The sequence below is a fragment of the Cetorhinus maximus genome, chromosome 5 (assembly GCF_964194155.1).
Source record: "Cetorhinus maximus chromosome 5, sCetMax3.hap1.1, whole genome shotgun sequence".
In the NCBI taxonomy this organism is placed as follows: Eukaryota; Metazoa; Chordata; class Chondrichthyes; order Lamniformes; family Cetorhinidae; genus Cetorhinus; species Cetorhinus maximus.
In genome coordinates, this window is record NC_135883.1 from 150,765,156 (window position 1) to 150,782,635 (window position 17,480).

At 44.5% G+C, this 17,480-nt stretch overlaps 1 protein-coding gene across 1 annotated transcript in view; it reads right to left on the reverse strand.

The window, feature by feature from the left end:
- The window catches only part of plb1 (phospholipase B1), a 71,561-nt gene that overhangs the window by 21,158 nt on the left and 32,923 nt on the right, over positions 1-17,480 (reverse strand). Inside the window, exons 12-16 of the mRNA XM_078542869.1 lie at positions 13,715-13,782; positions 13,453-13,496; positions 12,674-12,773; positions 11,511-11,562; positions 10,086-10,166 (exon numbers count right to left, since the gene is read on the reverse strand). Of these exons, the coding sequence (XP_078398995.1) occupies positions 10,086-10,166; positions 11,511-11,562; positions 12,674-12,773; positions 13,453-13,496; positions 13,715-13,782 (345 nt within the window). The remainder of the gene's footprint in view (positions 1-10,085; positions 10,167-11,510; positions 11,563-12,673; positions 12,774-13,452; positions 13,497-13,714; positions 13,783-17,480) is intronic.

Genomic DNA, 17,480 nt, shown 5'->3' on the forward strand with positions numbered 1-17,480 from the left:
TGCCAGGAGCAGCACTAGGCATGCCTAAAAATGAGGTGGCAACCTGGTGAAGCTACAACACAGGAATACTTGCGCACCAAACATAGGCAGCAAGCGATAGACAGAATTAAGCGATTCCACAACCAATGGATCAGACCTAAGCTCTGCAGTCCTGTCACATCCAGTCATGAATGGAGGGGGACAATTAAACAACTCACTGGTGGAGGAGGCTGCACAAATATCACCATTGTCAATGATGGGGGAGCCCAGCACATCAGTGCAAAAGAAAAGGTTGAAGCATTTGCAACAATCTTCAGCCAGAAGTGCCGAGTGGATGATCCATCTCGGCCTCCTCCGGAGGTCCCTAGCATCACAGGTGCCAGTCTTCATCCATTTTGATTCACTCAATGTGATATCAAGAAATGGTTGGAGGCACTGGATACTGCAAAGGCTATGGGCCCTGACAATATTCCGGCAATAGTACTGAAGACTTGTGCTCCAGAACTTGCTGTGCCCCTAACCAAGCTGTTCCAGTACAGCTACAACACTGGCATATACCTGGCAATTTGGAAAATTGCCCAGATATATCCTGTATACAAAAAGCAGGACAAATCCAACCTGGCCAATTACCGCACATCAGTCTACTCACAATCAGTAAAGTGATGGAAGGGGCCATCAACAGTGCTATCAAGTGGCACTTGTTTAGCAATAACCTGCTAACTGAGGCTCAATTTGGGTTCCGTTAGGGCCACTCAGCTCCTGAGCTCATTACAGCCTTGGTTCAAACATGGACAATAGAGCTGAACTCCATAAGTGAGGTGAGAGTGGCTGCCTTTGACTTAAAGGCAGCTTTTGAGCGAGTGTGGCATAAGGAGTCTTAGCAAAACTGGAGTCAATGGGAATCAGGGGGAAAAGTCTCTGCTAGTTGGGGTCATACCTAGCACAAAGGAAGATGGTTGTGGTTGTTGGAGGTCAATCATCTCAGCTCCAGGACCTCACTGCAGGAGTTCCTCAGGGTAGTGTCTGAGGCCCAATCATCTTCAGCTGCTTCATCAATGACCTTCCTTCCATCATAAGGCCAGAAGTGGAGATGTTCGCTGATGATTGCACAATGTTCAGCACCATTCACGACTCTTCAGATATTGAAGCAGTCCATGTACAAATGTAGCAAGACCTGGACAATACCCAGGCTTGGGCTGACAAGTGGCAAGTAACAATTGCGCCACACAAGTGCCAGACAATGACCATTTCCAAAAAGTGAGAATCTAACCATCGTCTCTTGACATTCAATAGTATTACCATTGCTAAACCTCCCACGATCATCATCCTGGGGGTTACCATTGACCAGAAACTGAACTGGTCTAGCCATAGAAATCCTGTGCCTACAAATATCAGAGATGGTAATGCCATTGAATGTAAAGGGCGATGGTTAGGTTCTGTCTTGTTGGAGATGGTCATTGCCTGGCCCTTCTGTGGTGCAAATGATATTTGCCACTTGTCAGCCAAGCTGAATATTGTCTAGGTCTTGCTACAGAGACTAGGAATCCTGTGGCAAGTAACTCACCTCCTGACTCCCCAAAGCCTGTTCATCATCAACAAGGCACAAGTCAGGAGTGTAATGGAATACTCTCCATTTGCCTGGATGAGTGCAGCTCCAACAACACTCAAGAAGTTTGATGCCATCCAGGGCAAAGCAACCCACTTGATTGGCACCCCATCCACAAACATTCACTCCCTCCACTACCGACGCACAGTGTCAACCATGTGTACCATCTATAAGGAGCATTGCAGGAATTCATCAAGACTCCTTTGACAGCGCCTTCCAAACTCATGACTGCTACCATCTAGAAGGACAAAGGCAGCAGACACATGGGAACACCTCCACCTGGAAGTTCCCCTCCAAGCCACTCACCATCCTGACGTGGAAATATATCACCGTTCCTTCACTGTACCTACTCCATATGGACTGCAGCGGTTCAAGAAGGCAGCTCACCACCACCTTCTCAAGGGCAATTAGGGATGGGCAATAAATTCTGGCCTAGCCAGCGAAGCCCACATCCCGCGAATGAATTTTTAAAAAATCCTGAACAGTAAAATTGGATAGAGACCTGGACTTCCTTCAGAAAAATTAGATACTACAAGGGGATGATGGGGAGCTGATATTCTGGAAGGGTGACATCAAATGGTTCGAAGGACCTTCTTTGCCTGTGATCTGAAATATCCCAACAGAAGGAAGAAGAGATGAGCTATTCCATCTTTCCATTGGGAAGGAAGAAATACTAGTGAAGTTCTTGTGTACCCCCAGCTGCCATCTTGGGACATCCCGAGGCCCCATCACCCATCTCAGGTGGAATTTTAAGGAACCCATGGCACTATTTTGAAGAACAGGTGAGTTCTCCCCAGTATCCTGGTCAATATTTTATCCCTCAACCAACAGCTAAAAAGTAAATTACCTGATTATTTATCAGATTGCTTTCTGTGGGACTTTAGTGAGTGCAAATATGTTTCTACATCACAACAGCCTTACTTCTTCTTAAGTAGTCACTCTGGACCGAGGATACTTTCTTCCACTCGGGGGTTGTGGGTCCTGAGGTGACTAAAATGTCCAAAGCTGGATCAGCACACACTGCCACAGGTGGGGCAGGTAGTGTTTGACGAGGTGGGTGGGTGGGATACTTGGATTTTGGTACGGTCTTTCTGTTTGTGCTTGGCCGCCACCTGGGCCTGTTGGAGACGTTCGAAATGATTGGCGTCTTCACAGATGCTTCTCCTCCACTTTGGATGATCTCAAGCAAGAGATTCCCACAAATTGGTGGGGATTGTGCATTTTTTTCAGGGAGGCTTTTGGACATCCCTGAAACGTTTCCTTTGCCCTCCGGGTAACCGCTTGCTGTGATGAAGCTTGGAGTAGAGAGCTTGTTTTGGGAGTCTTGTGTCAGGCATATGGATGATGTGGCCCACCCAATGTAGCTGATTAACCATAACCAGTGTCTCAGTACTGGGGATGTTGGCCTGAGAGAGGACACTGATATTGGAACGCCTGTTCTGCCTTTGAAGTTGCAGGATTTTGCTGAGGCATCACTGGTGATATTTCTCCAGGAATTTAAGGTATCTGCTGTACATTGTCCATGTTTCTGATGCACACAGGAGGTCAGGTAGCACTGCAGCCCTGTAGACGGTGAGCTTTTTGCCTGGTTTGGGGTATTTGTCAACAAACATTCTTTTCCTTAGACGGCTTACTGGAAGCGATGTTGAGTTTCATCGTCGATGTCTGCCCTTGCTGAGAGGAGGCTCCCAAGTTATGAGAAATGATCAACATTGTCCAGTGGTTCACTGTGGATCTTGATGTTTGGGGGCAGTGTGTGCAGCGGGAGCAGGCTGGTAAAGGACCTTTGTCTTCCCAATGTCTAGCCTAAGGCCCATTTTTTCATATGCCTCCATGAATGTGTTAATAATTTGGAGTTCAACTTCTGAGTGTGCGCATACATAAGCATTGTCAGCGTACTGTTGTATGATAACAGAGGTTGGGTGATCCTGGTTCTGGAATGGAGGCTTCGTAGGTTTGAGTAGTTTCCCGCTTGTCTTGAAGAGTAGCTCCGCTCCGGTGTGGAGTCTCATGGAGATGGGATGGAGTGTTGCAGTGAGGAAGATGGAAAAGAGCATTTCTGCAATGATGCAACCCTGTTTGATTCCAATTTGCACTCGTATTGAGTCTGTGGCAGATCCGTTGGTAAGGATCATGGCTTGCATGTCATCGTGCAGCAGGCACAATGGTGACAGATTTCTTTAGGCAGCAAAATTTGAAGAGGATGCTCCAAGTTCCGTCCCGATTGATAGAGCCAAAGGCCTTTCTGAGGTCAAAGGCGGCCATGAATAGAGGTTGCTGCTGCTCTCTGCATTCCTCTTGGACTTATCTTGCTGTGAAGGTCATGCCCATTGTGCCTCTCAATGGACGGAATCCGCATAGGAGCTCTTCAGCCATGGGGAGAAGGCGATTGGGGACTCTTGCAATGACCTTCCCTGTGGTGGACAGGAGAGATACCCCTCCATAGTTATTGTAGTCAGTCTTACCTCCTTTTTTGAAGATGGTCACAAATACAGCGTCTTATAGATTCCCTGGCATGCTCTCCTCCTTCCAGATGAGGGAGATGAGGGCATGTATTCATGTTGAGTACTTCTGCACCGTATTTTAGTATTTCGATGGGATTCCGTCAGCGCTGGTGGCCTTGTTGGTTCCTAGCTGTCAGGCTGAGATTGTGCTGAGGTGGTGGTGGGGTAGCATTGCTGTGGGATGTGATTGAGGCACTCAGGTTAAGGACTGAGTCTTGATTGAGGAGATCCTTGAAGTGCTCCTTCCAATACATGCTGACTGCCTCTCTGTCCTTGATGAGCGTCACTCCATTCTTAGCTCTCAGTTCGATAGGTCCTTGGGTGCTTGGGCTGTAAATGGTCTTGACTGCACTGAAGAAACTATGCATGTTGTGGCTGCCAGAGAGTTGCTGTATTTCCTGCACTCTTTCCACCCACCATCAGTCCCTTAGGTCATGGGTTTTTTGTTGGACCTCGGCCATCATTTGTCTGTAGACCTACCATCTTTCCAGCGCATGCCAATGGGAGTAGGCAGAGCCAGGGGAAGCGGAGTAGAGTGGTGAGAGCGGGAAGCTAGTGCTGGGAGAAGCACGGAGAGCCAGAAGTATGGGGAGAGCTGCGGAGATTATGGGGGAGAAATGTGGGAGAGCCAGAGCAAGTGGGGAAGACGCGGGGTAAATCTGCGGAGAAGTCGGGGCCTGACTCAACATTCCACTAGCAAATAGGAATGCCAGGATGCATCAAAGGGTTAGTGGATGAGGGTTGAGTGCGTGAGTGAGTGTTGAGTGTGCGAGTGATGGTTGAGTGTTGAATGAGTGAGTGAGTTGCTACCATCCTGAGGCCCATGCGGGAATGACGCCACAGTAGGGCTGGTTCAGACTCAGATTCTCTTCCCCTCGAACTCGACCCACAAGCTAGCTGGACTGCAGGCCCCCGGGATAGAGGGGGCTGGGGCAACAGTGTGTGTGTGTGTGTGTGTATGTGGTAGCTGCTGTGCAACGGCCACCCCATGTTAAAAGAATCCACGCATGGACAACCCCAGCAGCGAGAGACCAGAATGTCGCACTGCTATTGTGTCCCAGGAATTCCAGCGCTACAAGATCGCTGGTCTGAGTGAGACACGGTGGGCAGGAGAAGGCCAACTTAAGGGGCAAGGAAGTGGATGCACCTTCTTCTGGAAAGATAAATCAGAAGAAGAATGGTGACTCCCCGGGATTGGCCTCACCATAAAAGACAAACTAGTTGACTGTCTTAGTGAGCCCTCTTATGGGATAAACAAATGTCTCATGTCCCTTCGGCTCACCCTAGCCCGGAAACATTACACCACAGTCATCAGCGCATATGCCCCAACCCTAGAAGCAACAGATGAGGCCGAAGAGGAATTCTACTCCAGCCTTGATCACTTTTGTCCAGTGTCCCAAAGGGAGACAAGCTGATTCTCCTCAGTGATTTCAATGCCAGAGTTGGGAGGGGCACAAACTTTTGGAAAGGTGTGATTGGCAAGGAAGGTGTAGGGAAAGCTAACACCAATGGAGTTCTCCTTCTGACAAAATGCCTAGAACATGGTCTGATCAGAATGAACACCCTTCTTCATCAGAGAGACAAATACAAGACATCATGGCGACGCCCTCGCTCCAAACATTGGCACCTGCATGACTACGTCATTGTCTGAGCGAGGGACGGCAAGGGTGTTTGTATCACCCGTACCATGACAGGAGCTGACCACTGCTGGACAGACCATCGCTTAACCTGGGCTACTATCTCCATCAGTCCGGCCCAAAAAAAGAACTGCTGCACAGGAAAATCAATGTTGATGGACTCAAGGACTCTGCGAAGAAAGACCTACTCAGACAGCACCTCACACGCAAGCTGGCAATGCTCAATGAAAAGCAACTACAGAATGTCCTTAGTACCTGGTCTGCCCTTAGATCCACATAATCAGCATGTGAAAGGATGCTCGTGGTCTCTCCATCAGGAAACATCAAGACTGGTTTGATGAGAACAATCAGGAGATCCAGGAGCTATTAAATCACAAGCACAAGGCTTTCGTGGACTGGAAGCACCACCAAAGCTTGAGGGCAATAAAGCGGGTCCACAGATAAACGAAGACTGAGGTCCAACAAAAAACCCATCACCTAAACAACAGATGGTGGGTGGAAAGAGCAGAAGGAAATACAGCAACTCACTGCTCACAACAGTAACTACATTTTAAATGTACATCATTGGTGATGAAGTGCTTTGGGACATTCTGGGGTCATGAAAGGCACAACAAAAATGCAAGTCTTTCTTTCTTGAGAATTAAATTGGTGGAGGTCTGGAGCCGGTTATTTGCTCTGCTGATGGCTAGGTTACAGTGTGGGACATTTGGGTAATCCAAAGAAAAGGTAAAGAGAAAATATAAAACAACTTATAACATGAGAGTGACAACAAATTTGCACAATCCTAATAGCCTCTTGGGGCTTAAATCAAATGGACCAGTTATAAACAGGGGAGGCACGGAAGTGAAGATAGCGAAGAGCTTAGACAAAAACAAAACTCACAGGAAAACGAACAGAATGAAGCCAATAAACTGAGGGAACCGGAAGAAATTATTTTCCATAAAGATCTAGTGTTAACAGCATTAACAGAAACCTGGCCACAAACAGGAGAACATTGGAAAATGAACATTTTCGGTTATATTTAAGAGGAATAGATAAGGTCAGAAAGGCGGCAGAGCGGCATTAATGGGAAAAAGGGGAATACATACTGAATAGAGGGTTGATGCAGAAAAGGAAAGGTAAAGGCACTCAAAATGGTTGGAACTCAAACGTAAAAAGAGTTTATTCCATTGGCCATGGGTGTATTACAGACCTTCAAATTGTGGGGAAGGTAAAGGAAAAGAAGATCTGCAGACAGAGCGGAAATACAAGTAGGAATAATAAAGTGACTGTTTTGGGCGATTTTATTTTATCCATTTATCAACTGGGTCCAAATTGAAGAAAATAGAACTTACTAAAGGCAAGACTCAAGGCTTTACAAGGGAATATTTTTAAACATGTGCATGTGCTGCTATGGCATGATGTAAAGGACAAGTTTGAGATGATTTTTTTTCAAACAATCATTGGAAAAGCAGAATTGAGTAACAATTTTACTCTCTAATGAGTATCAATGGGTTTAACTCCCTCTGTGCACTAGTCTGTTAATATGTTTTGTTACGGACAGGAGAGGGACAGTTCAACCAAACTGACTTCCTCTTACCACCTGTCCATAAGCAGAAGGTCCTTTGAATTATTGAAAATAATAAGTGGTGATGTGTGTTCCCAATCCCTTGTGTTTTGTGATCTAATTGTACTAATAATCCACAGCAAAATCGAAGTAGGGTTAACTCAGAAGGTTAGTTTATTTAAACATTCAAAACCCCAAAAAAAGGAATGTTTGCCACTTCCCACTCTGCACATTCACACAGTAAAAGGGGGAAAGAGAAAAGGAGCTTTACAGTTTAAAGACCACAGAAAAATGAATATTAGTTCTTGTGAGTCCCAGGGTCAAAAGTCAGAGTCCAGAGGTGGGGTTCCATACCGCTGTGTTTCTATGAACATACAAATTAGGAGCAGGAGTAGGCCACTGGGCCCCTCGAGCCTGCTCCACCATTCAATAAGATCATGGCTGATCTGATTGTGACCTCAACCCCACATTCCTGCCTAACCCTGATAACTTTTCATGCCCCCTGTTTATCAAGAATCTATCTAGCTCTGCCTTAAAAATATTCAAAGACTCTGCTTCCACCGCCTTTTGAGAAAGAGAGTTCCAAAGACTCACGACCCTCTGAGAGAAAAAAAATTCTCCGTCTTAAATGAGTGACCCCTTATTTTTAAACAGTGACCCCTAGTTCTAGATTCTCCTATAGGGGGAAACATCTCTCCACCTCCACCCTGCCAAGACCCCTCAGGATGTTTCAATCAAGTCACCTTTTACTCATCTTTGAACTGCTTCCAACGCATTTCCATCCTTTCTTAAATAAGGAGACCAGTACTGTACACAAAACTCCAGATGTGGTCTCACCAATGCCCTGTATAACTGAAGCATAATCGCCCTACTTCTGTAATCAATTCCCCTCACAATAAACGATAAGATTCCTTACAATAGCTTTCCTAATTACCTGCTGTACCTGCATACTAGCCTTTTGCGATTCATGCACTAGGATAACCAGGTCCCTCTGAATCTCAGAACTCTACAATCTCTCACCATTTACATAATAAGCTTCTTTTTTATTCTTCCTGCTAAAACTAAGAATTTCATATTTTCCCACATTATACTCCATTTGCCAGATCTTTTCCCTCTCACCTAACCTATCTATGTTCTTCTGTAACCTCTTTATGTCTTCTTCACAATTTACTTTCCTATCTATCCTTGTGTCATCAGAAAATTTAGCAACCCCACCTTCGGTCCCTTCATCCAAGTCATTTATATAAATTGTAAACAGTTGAGACCCCAGCCCCTGTGTCACACTGCTTGTTACATCCTGACAGTCAGAAAAAGACCCATTTATGCCTACTCTCTGTTTCCTGTTAGCTAGCCAATCTTCTATTCATGCCAATATGTCGCCCCATATGTTTCTGGCTGGTTAAGCAATACAAAAATCCTTTAAATGAACAATGCTGCTGCACGATGGTCTTTTTTGTGTTTTGACCACTCGAAAGGCCTTGATCAGGGAATCAAGCAGGCTTTGTGGAGTTCAGATTGCTCACCCAACCTGGCTGCTGCAGTCCTGTTCAGTTGATGTTAAGAAGCAATCTAGCTGTGAAGACCAGAGATATAATATTAAACTGCCCATAAGGCCAGAGGCTTGTGACATGGCCTATTAAGGGCTAATTGCAGCTTCACAATTAATTAATTTGGCTCCTGGCCAAGATCCATTGTTCCTCTTTAGGAGAGAGATGACATGGGATTGGCTTCTCGAGGTTCGATTCTCCTCCTTTGTGATAGCTCAGGGTCGGGGAGCCAGTTTGTCTGTACCCCCTCTCCCTCTGTTGATTGCAAGGGGCTTTACAATGAAATGTGAAATTCCAGAAACTGAGAAAATAATTATTTTGCCCTTGAAACTTGTGGGGATATGTCCCAGAGGGCCAACCCCTGTGATCAGGTGACTTGTAGTAGCCATCTTAATTTTCTTTGTCCAGCAGAAAAAGACCAATTTAAAAAAATAAATAGCAATAAGGATAAAGTTTTTAATTATATGGTGGCGGGTTTCTTTCTGTGTCCTAGGAACCCAGCAGTTTGCATGATTTCCTGTCTGTGCTATTCGAATGTAGACGTTAATATGTTTTATTTAATTATCGTGTTAACGCCTGCGTATCAGACAGATGCATGATACGCAAACATGGCAAAAAGCAACAGACAGAGAGAGAGCTCAACCCCAAAGTACCCACGGGAGCCATTAAACCATCGCCACGCCTATGGATGTGTAGCAGAAAATGGTACATAAGGTGCTGCCGAGAACTTAGGGATGTCAACAAAGCCTGTCCATTGTGTTCTGTCCTGTGGACAGGTCTAAACTCGAGCCTCTCACATGAGATTCTGGAGCCTCTCACCAGCTGAGTTGGTTTCCCATCGTCTTCCTGATGGTTTTGGTCTTTGGAGTGTCTTTTTCTTGAGGGGCTGCAAACAAGAGTGAGAGCCCCATGTACTCATTATAATGGGAGAGGGGAGGGGAGGCAGCCACACCCTTCAGGCACAACTGGGCATCAACCCTGTATTTCGAACCGACACTTACCAGGGCTGTCAGGAGTGGGGCCTGAAGCCAACCCTCCTGACTCGGAGCTGGGGATATTACCGCTGAGCCATGTGAACACGAGTATCCTGCTGCATGTCAACCTCAGTAATTATAGGCCATACTCTAGGCTCCATTTGTCTGACCCGGAGATGAATCCAAAAACAACTCTTTCGGCAAGGAGAGTTGTCTCATGGATGGTTTTAAATATAAAATGAAACCAGTCATTATGCTGAATAAAAATCGAAAAGTGAATAAAAAGCTCTACCTTATCCATACAGTACTCGCACAGGTCATTGGCTCCAATGAAAAGGGTGATAACTTTCCAGTCCTGCTTGAAGTTGATTTCCTAAATGGAAAAATAAAGTACAGTTTTTATTGAAATGTTCATTTTCTCTCCCACCGGGAGAGAAGGAAACAGTTCTTCTTCTTCAACTGTTTTCTCTCTCCTCTCAAAAATGATGTCCCCGAATCCACACGATGGCTCACGAAGCCTCCGAGGAGCCATGAACCATGGATCCGCAAGGAACTGACCAGACTCCACAAAAATTGCAATGGGGTATGAGATGCCTACCCCTGCAATGGAACCAGCCAGGATGGGAGTGCAGGGTATCAGTAGTGAGCCCCCACCCTTACCCCATGCCAGTGAAAATTGCAGAAAACAGGAATGGGGGCGGGAATCCATGAATCAGGTCTCGTCTGCCATTTTTAAAGGCCTCCAGAGTCAGTGTGATCTTGCAAAAATCCAGGCCCACGTGACCAGTCTTCATATGCAAGCATCACCAGCAGGCGGCCAATGAGCTATTCATCCGGTGGTGGGCGGGGGGTGGTGGGAATGGGGTAGGGTGGGGGATCGTGTTGGGGTCACAGTGTACTACGATCCAGTTTTTAAAAATTCACCCATTGGATGTGGATGTCGCTGGCTGGGCCAGCAGTTACTACCCATCCTTAATCACCCTTGAGAAAGAAGGTGGTGGTGAGCTGCCTTCTTGAACCGCTGCAGTCCATGTGGTATAGGTACACCCCCAGTGCTGTTTGGGCTGGAGTTCCAGGATTTTGACCCAGCGACAGTGAAGGAACGGAAATATATTTCCAAGTCAGGATGGTGAATGACTTGGAGGGGAGCATCCAGGTGATGGTGTTCCTATGTGTCTGCTGCCCTTGTCCTTCTAAATGGTAGTGGTCATGGGTTTGGAAGGTGATGTCTAAGGAGTCTTGGTGAGTTCAGTCCTCAGTGAATGTCCATACAAGGGCCACAGACTCAGGGAAGTGTTCAAAAATTACTTTCAAAAGAGAACTTGGTAAATAATAAAAAATTCAGAGCTATGGGGAAAGGGTAGGTGTGCAGGACTAATTGGATAGCTCTTTCTCTGAGTTGGTACAGATAAGATGAGCCAAATGGCATCCTTCTGTGCTATATTTCTAAAGGTGGGGCATGTCAGCAGTTTCTGAGCATTAGAAACCAGAAGAATTCAGAATAGACATCCAAACCTGAATTGGTTCATATTGGGTAACATTTTGGATTAGGGAAACTTAAAATAGGTTGACTGTGGTTGTCATCCCAGTGTTTACAGGCCTTCTCAGATATTCCTTGAGATAACATTGTTTGGTATTGTGATCAGTCTGCAGTCCTCTAGGTGGCAGCACTGTACAGCAGAAAGCACATTCCTCTCTCTCACAAGAGAACACTTACTGAACTGTTCTTCATGAGCTGAATCAGGGTCTGAGCCTGTTTAGGCATATCGCTGCAGAAAGGAGAAAAAGATGTTATCAAATCACCATTTTAAAATGCATCACTTTTCAATTTATATTCTGGGTCAGCTGGTCAGGTTGATGTCTGCTATAGCGAGGAATATCAAGGCTGGAATTTTAAATTATAAATTTAAATATTGATTTAAAAATTCTCATCCTCGTTTTCAAATCCCTTCATGGACTTGACCCTCTCTATCTCTGTATGTCCTCCAGCCCCACAACCCTCTGAAAAACCCGAGCTGATCTAATTCTGCTCTTTTACACATCCCTGATTGTAATCGCTCCACTATTTGTGGCTGTGCCTTCATCTGTCAGGACTTAAGCTCTGGAATGGCCTCCCTACACCTCTCGATCTCTCTACTTCGCTTTCCTCCTTTAAGACTGTGCTTAAAACATACCTCTTTAACCAATCTTTTGGTCCTAATATCCCCTTCTGTGAGTTGGTTTCAAACTTTTCTCGATAACTCTCCTATGAATCACCTTGGGACGTTTTACTACATTAAAGGTGCTTTATAAATACAAGTTGTTGTTTAAACTCCATGACCTTTTAATAGCACTCACACTGTATCACTGGCAGGAATTCAGTGAAAGAGCTGAAAATTAGGGCGGAGGATGGATACGCTATATTCTAGCCTCGCTCGGCAGTTTTAAATGGACCGCGAAAGGTTGGAGCCCTGGCTGCTCCAAACAAAGCCAGTGGTGAAGGGGAGAGTGTGGCTATAGATGGCAGACTCCGAGGTTGCGTGTTCTCAAATCTCTTGGCTGGTTCGTCAAATGAAAGGAGGAATACGAACCTCTGCAGAAGAGCAGATTTGGAGCTTGTCTGGAGTCCAGGCCTGCGGCAAGAACAGCAAAGAAAAGCCATTGGCCTCCTTCTGTTCGGGGGGGGGGAATCTTGAACCCCAATTTTAATGTGCATGTTGGATCAAGTTGGACTGGGCATTGACCAGCTGTCGGCCCTTGAACAGGTGCTGCAGATGCTGAATGAGGCAAGAACTTAAAATGGCTCGTCCTTAAACTGTGGCTTTGGGCAAATGTGGTGAGCGCATCACTTGCTTAACCCCCATTATGGGCCGAAGTTGAAACCACCCAATGAGTACTCACTTGACCTTTGAACCTGGGACAGCCACATTGAATTTACTATTCTTTTTTCCCGTTCCGGTGGAAAAGCCGCGGATATTTGGATTAAACTTTTTCAATATATCTGAAAAAGGGAAGAAAAAGACAAAATCAGATGTGGGCATTGCTGGCGACGCCAGCATTTGTTGCCCATTCTTAATTTCCCTTAAACAGAATGGCTTGCCACACCATTTCAGAGGGCAGTTAAGAGTCAACCACATTGCTGTGGGTGTGGAGTCACATGTAGGCCAGACCAGGTAAGAATGGCTTATTTCCTTCCTTAAAGGGCACTAGTGAACCAGATGGGTTTTAAAGCAATCAACAATGGCTTCATGGTCACCATTATTGACAGTAGCTTTTCAATTCAAGATAACTAATTGAATTTAAATTCCACCCACTGCTGTGGTGGGATTTGAACTCTTGCACGCAGAACATTAGCGTGGGCCTCAGGGTCACTAGCCCAGTGACATTGCCCCTACACCACCACCATCTCTCTAGGTTTTAGCCTGTTTGTTATAACTCTTCAGCTACCGTTGTCTGCTGGCCCTTAGGATGCTAATTGAGCAAAATGGAGGCTTGTTTTCCACACAGCAGGAAGAAATGGAAGATGGCAGGAGTTGACATCCCAAGGAGCTTTACAGCCAATGAAGTGCTTTTTACACCATTGTGTCCCCATGGAGATTTGATCATCTTCGTCGTGTACAGTGCAACAAGACTAGGCTAAAAAAGCCAATCACAATGAGAGATCCAAGCTCAAAACTTACTTGGAAAAGTAGTCACAGTCTCCAGTGATTTGTCACCACCAATGCTACAAAAGAAGAGAAATGAATTAACGTTGGTATTATTCTATTATGACGATAGAGTCATGATTATTGAGTCACTCGAAGTTGAACCTAAACAAATTGGTTTATTTGAATTTAAAACTAGTTTTGCTTTAATTTGAAAGGGCACATGATGAGGCAGCCTCACTCTTTATGTTTGTTTTTAATGTGAATTTGTTGTAACAGAACCTTTACAGATTCTCACCTCCATGAAATGCCTTGATATTGAGTTCGCAATCCAAATAAAGTATTTGCCTTGGCTCCAAACGCAACCTAAACATCAGAAATAAATAAGATTCTCCAACGACCATGACTTCAGGTACATTGTTTGAGCTAAACCTTGAAGCAAAAGTGACATATTGTTCAATCTACAGGATATTTTGTACAGTAACCATAACACAGCACTAACAATGGAAGTTGAAGGTATGCCTGACAAAGACTGCAGGTTATTTTGAACTGAATGTTAAGATGGATGTTATAACCTTCTCTAATACAACAGCTTCACGTTGCATCACTGTGAAAAATGACATTTTTCCTGCATCACAGGGGGTTGGCTTGGGTTGACATTGCTCAAGTGGGCTTCATGAAAGAGTTGTCAAAGCCAACAGGTAAAAGGAAGCCATCATTCTGTTGGTCTAGATTAGGTTTTAGGCCAGGTTCTGAGGTGAAGGCAAATTGTGCTAACCAACCTTGACAAGCCTGTTTCAGTTTCTCATTCAAGATCTGTGCAGTTCCATATTACAGCCCAACAATTGTGCCTCTTTTTGACAGTCAACCCATTGTGAGCTGTACTAAGCAGCAGTCCCATTCCTTAGCAGTATTATAGCTTGACTGAATGTCAGACTTATTAGAAACCATAATAGAAATTTAACAAACTGCGAGTCTTCGTCTATAAATCTGACTTATTTACTAATAGCTAAGATCAGTGGTCTGATTCTCTTAAAAACAAAAACTAATGTTTACAGAATTTATATTTCAATAACTACTTTAATAGCATTTTCTTTTTTCTCCATGTTCCAGATCTCTTTATTCAAGTAGCTTGTTTCACTAAGTTACCACATCTAAGTACAAAAGCAAAATACTATGGATACTGGAAATAGAAAAACAGAAGCAGGAGTAGATCATTCGGCCCTTTGAGCCTGCTCTGCCATTCAATACAATCATGGTTGATCCTCTATCTCAATGCCATACTCCCGCTCTCTCCCCATATCCCTTGATGCCTTTAGAGTCTAGAAATCTATCTATTTCCTTCTTAAATATATTCAGTGACTTGGCCTCCACAGTCTTCTGTGGTAGAGAATTCCACAGGCTCACCACCCTCTCTTCTCCTCATCTCAGACCTAAATGGCCTACCTCATATCCTGAGACTGTGACCCCTTGTTCTAGACCCCCCAGCCAGAGGAAACATCATTGCTGCACCCAGTCTGTCCAGCCCTGTCAGAATTTTATATGTTTCAATGAGATCCCCTCTCATTCTTCTAAACTCCGGTGAATACAGGCCTAGTCAACCCAATCTCTCCTCATACAACAATCCTGCCATCCCAGGAATCAGTCAGGTGAACCTTCTCTGCACTCCCACTATGGCAAGTATATTCTTTATTAGGCAAGGAGACCAAAACTGCACACAATACTCCAGATGTGGTCTTGCCAAGGCTCTGTACAGCTGCAGTAAGACATCCTTGCTCCTGTACTCAAGTCCTCTCGCAATGGAGGCCAACATACCATTTGCCTTCTTAACTACTTACTGCACCTGCATGCTTGCTTTCAGTGATTGGTGTTCAAGGAAACCCAGGTCCCTTTGTACATCAACATTTCCCAATCTATCAGTTTTTAAATAATACTCTGCCATTCTGTTTTTCCTACCAAAGTGGCTAACTTCACACTTATTTGTGTTGTACTGCATCTGCCATATATTTGCCCATTCACTCAACCTGTCTAAGTCATCTGGAAGCCTCTTAACACCCTCCTCACTACTCACATTCCCGCTACCTCTGTCAGGGATGTGACCAAGATCCAACCATAAATGAGCTGCAATTTTCCTCTATTTAAACATCAAGCATATGGAAGCCAATGTCTTTGGTCCTCGCCACAAACTCTTACCAATTCTATCCCTTCCCTGGCTGGGAGGTTGAACCAGTGGCAACGGCGATGTCCAATTCAACAAGAGCTGAGCTTCCAAATTCATCTCCTTCCTAGTACAAAGAGTGCCCCCTTCCTACTAACATTGCCTGACTCCACTCCTGCCTCAGCCCATCAGCTGATGAAACCCTCCTCCATAACATTGTCACCTCCAGACTTAACTATTCCAATACCCTCCATGCCAGCCTCCCATCCATTACATTCTTTGAGTTCTGGCCTATATAAAACTCTGCTGTGCTACACATCAAGTCCCTCTCATCCATCACTCATTCATCATCAGAGGCATGGCTGCAGGGGGACATGGATTGGGACCTGAATATTGAAGGGTACAGGACATTTAGGAATGACAGGAAGTGAGGAAAAGGCAGAAGGATGGCTCTGTTAGTTAATGATGGTATTAGCACAATAGAGAAGGATGACCTAAGTTCAGGAAACCAGGATGTGGAAACGGTTTGGATAGAGACGAGAAATGGTAAAGGCAAGAAGTCACTTGTGGGAGTCATGTACAGGCCCCCTCATAGTAACCAGATGATAGGATGGAGCATAAAGGAAGAAATAATGGGAGCTTTCAGAAAGGCATGATGAGGATTGTGGAAGATTTTAATCTACACATAGACTGGAAAAGTCAAATGGGCAAAGGTAGCCTAGGCGAGGAGGTCATAGGATATTTTTGGGATAGCTTCTTAGATTAGCATGTTCTGGAACTAACCAGAGGGCAGGCTATACTAGACCTGGTATTGTGCAATGAGATGGGAGTAATTAATGATCTCATAGTGAATGCGCCCCTCGGTAGCAGCGACTATAACATGATTGAATTTTACATTCAGTTTGAGGGAGAGAGGAGTGGGTCCGAGGCTATGTTTTTAAACTTAAATAAGAGCAATTATGAGGGCATGAAAGCAGAGCTGGCTAAAGTGAATTGGAAAAATAGGTTAAGGGATAGGTCAATAGAGATACAGTGGCAAACATTTAAGGGGATATTTCAGAATACACAGACAAGATACATTCCAACAAGTAAGAAAAAGTCCAAAGGATGGACACACCGTCCATGGTTAGCTAGAAAGGTTAAAGATAGTATCAAACTTTAAAACCAAGCATATAACTGTGCAAAGGTAGGTGGGAGGTCAGAAGATTGGACAGAATATAAAGAACAGCAAAGCATGACTAAAAGATTAATAAGGGGGTAAAAATAAGAGTACAAGAGAAAGCTAGCCAGAAATATAAAAACAGATAGTAAGAGTTTCTATAAATATTTTTAAAAGAAACAAGTTAACAAAGTGAATGTTGGTCCTTTAGAAAGTGAGTCTAGAGAATTGATAATGGAAAACAAGGAGATAGCAGATGTATTGAACAGGTATTTTGCATCAGTCTTCACTATAGAGTAACATCCCAGAAGCAGCTATTAATCAGGAAATGGAAGGGAGGGAGGAACTCAGGAAAATTACAATCACCAGAGAAGTGGAGAACTGAGTAAATTGTTGGAGCTGCAGGCTGACAAATGCCCAGGTCCTGGTGGATTTCATCCTAGGGTCACAAAAGAAGTGGCTAGTGAGATAGTTGATGCATTGGTTTTAATTTTCCAAAACTCCTTAGATTTGGGGATGGCCCCATTAGATTGGAAGATAGGAAATGTAACTCCATATTCAACAAGGGAGGGAAACAGAAAGCAGGAAACTACAGGATAGTTAGTTTAACATCTGTCATAGGGAAAATGTTAGAAGCTATTATTAAAGAAGCTATAGCAGGGTACGTGCATATGTTCAAGGTAATCAGGCAGAGTCAACATGGTTTTGTGAAAGGGAAATCATGTTTAACTAACTTATTGGAGTTCT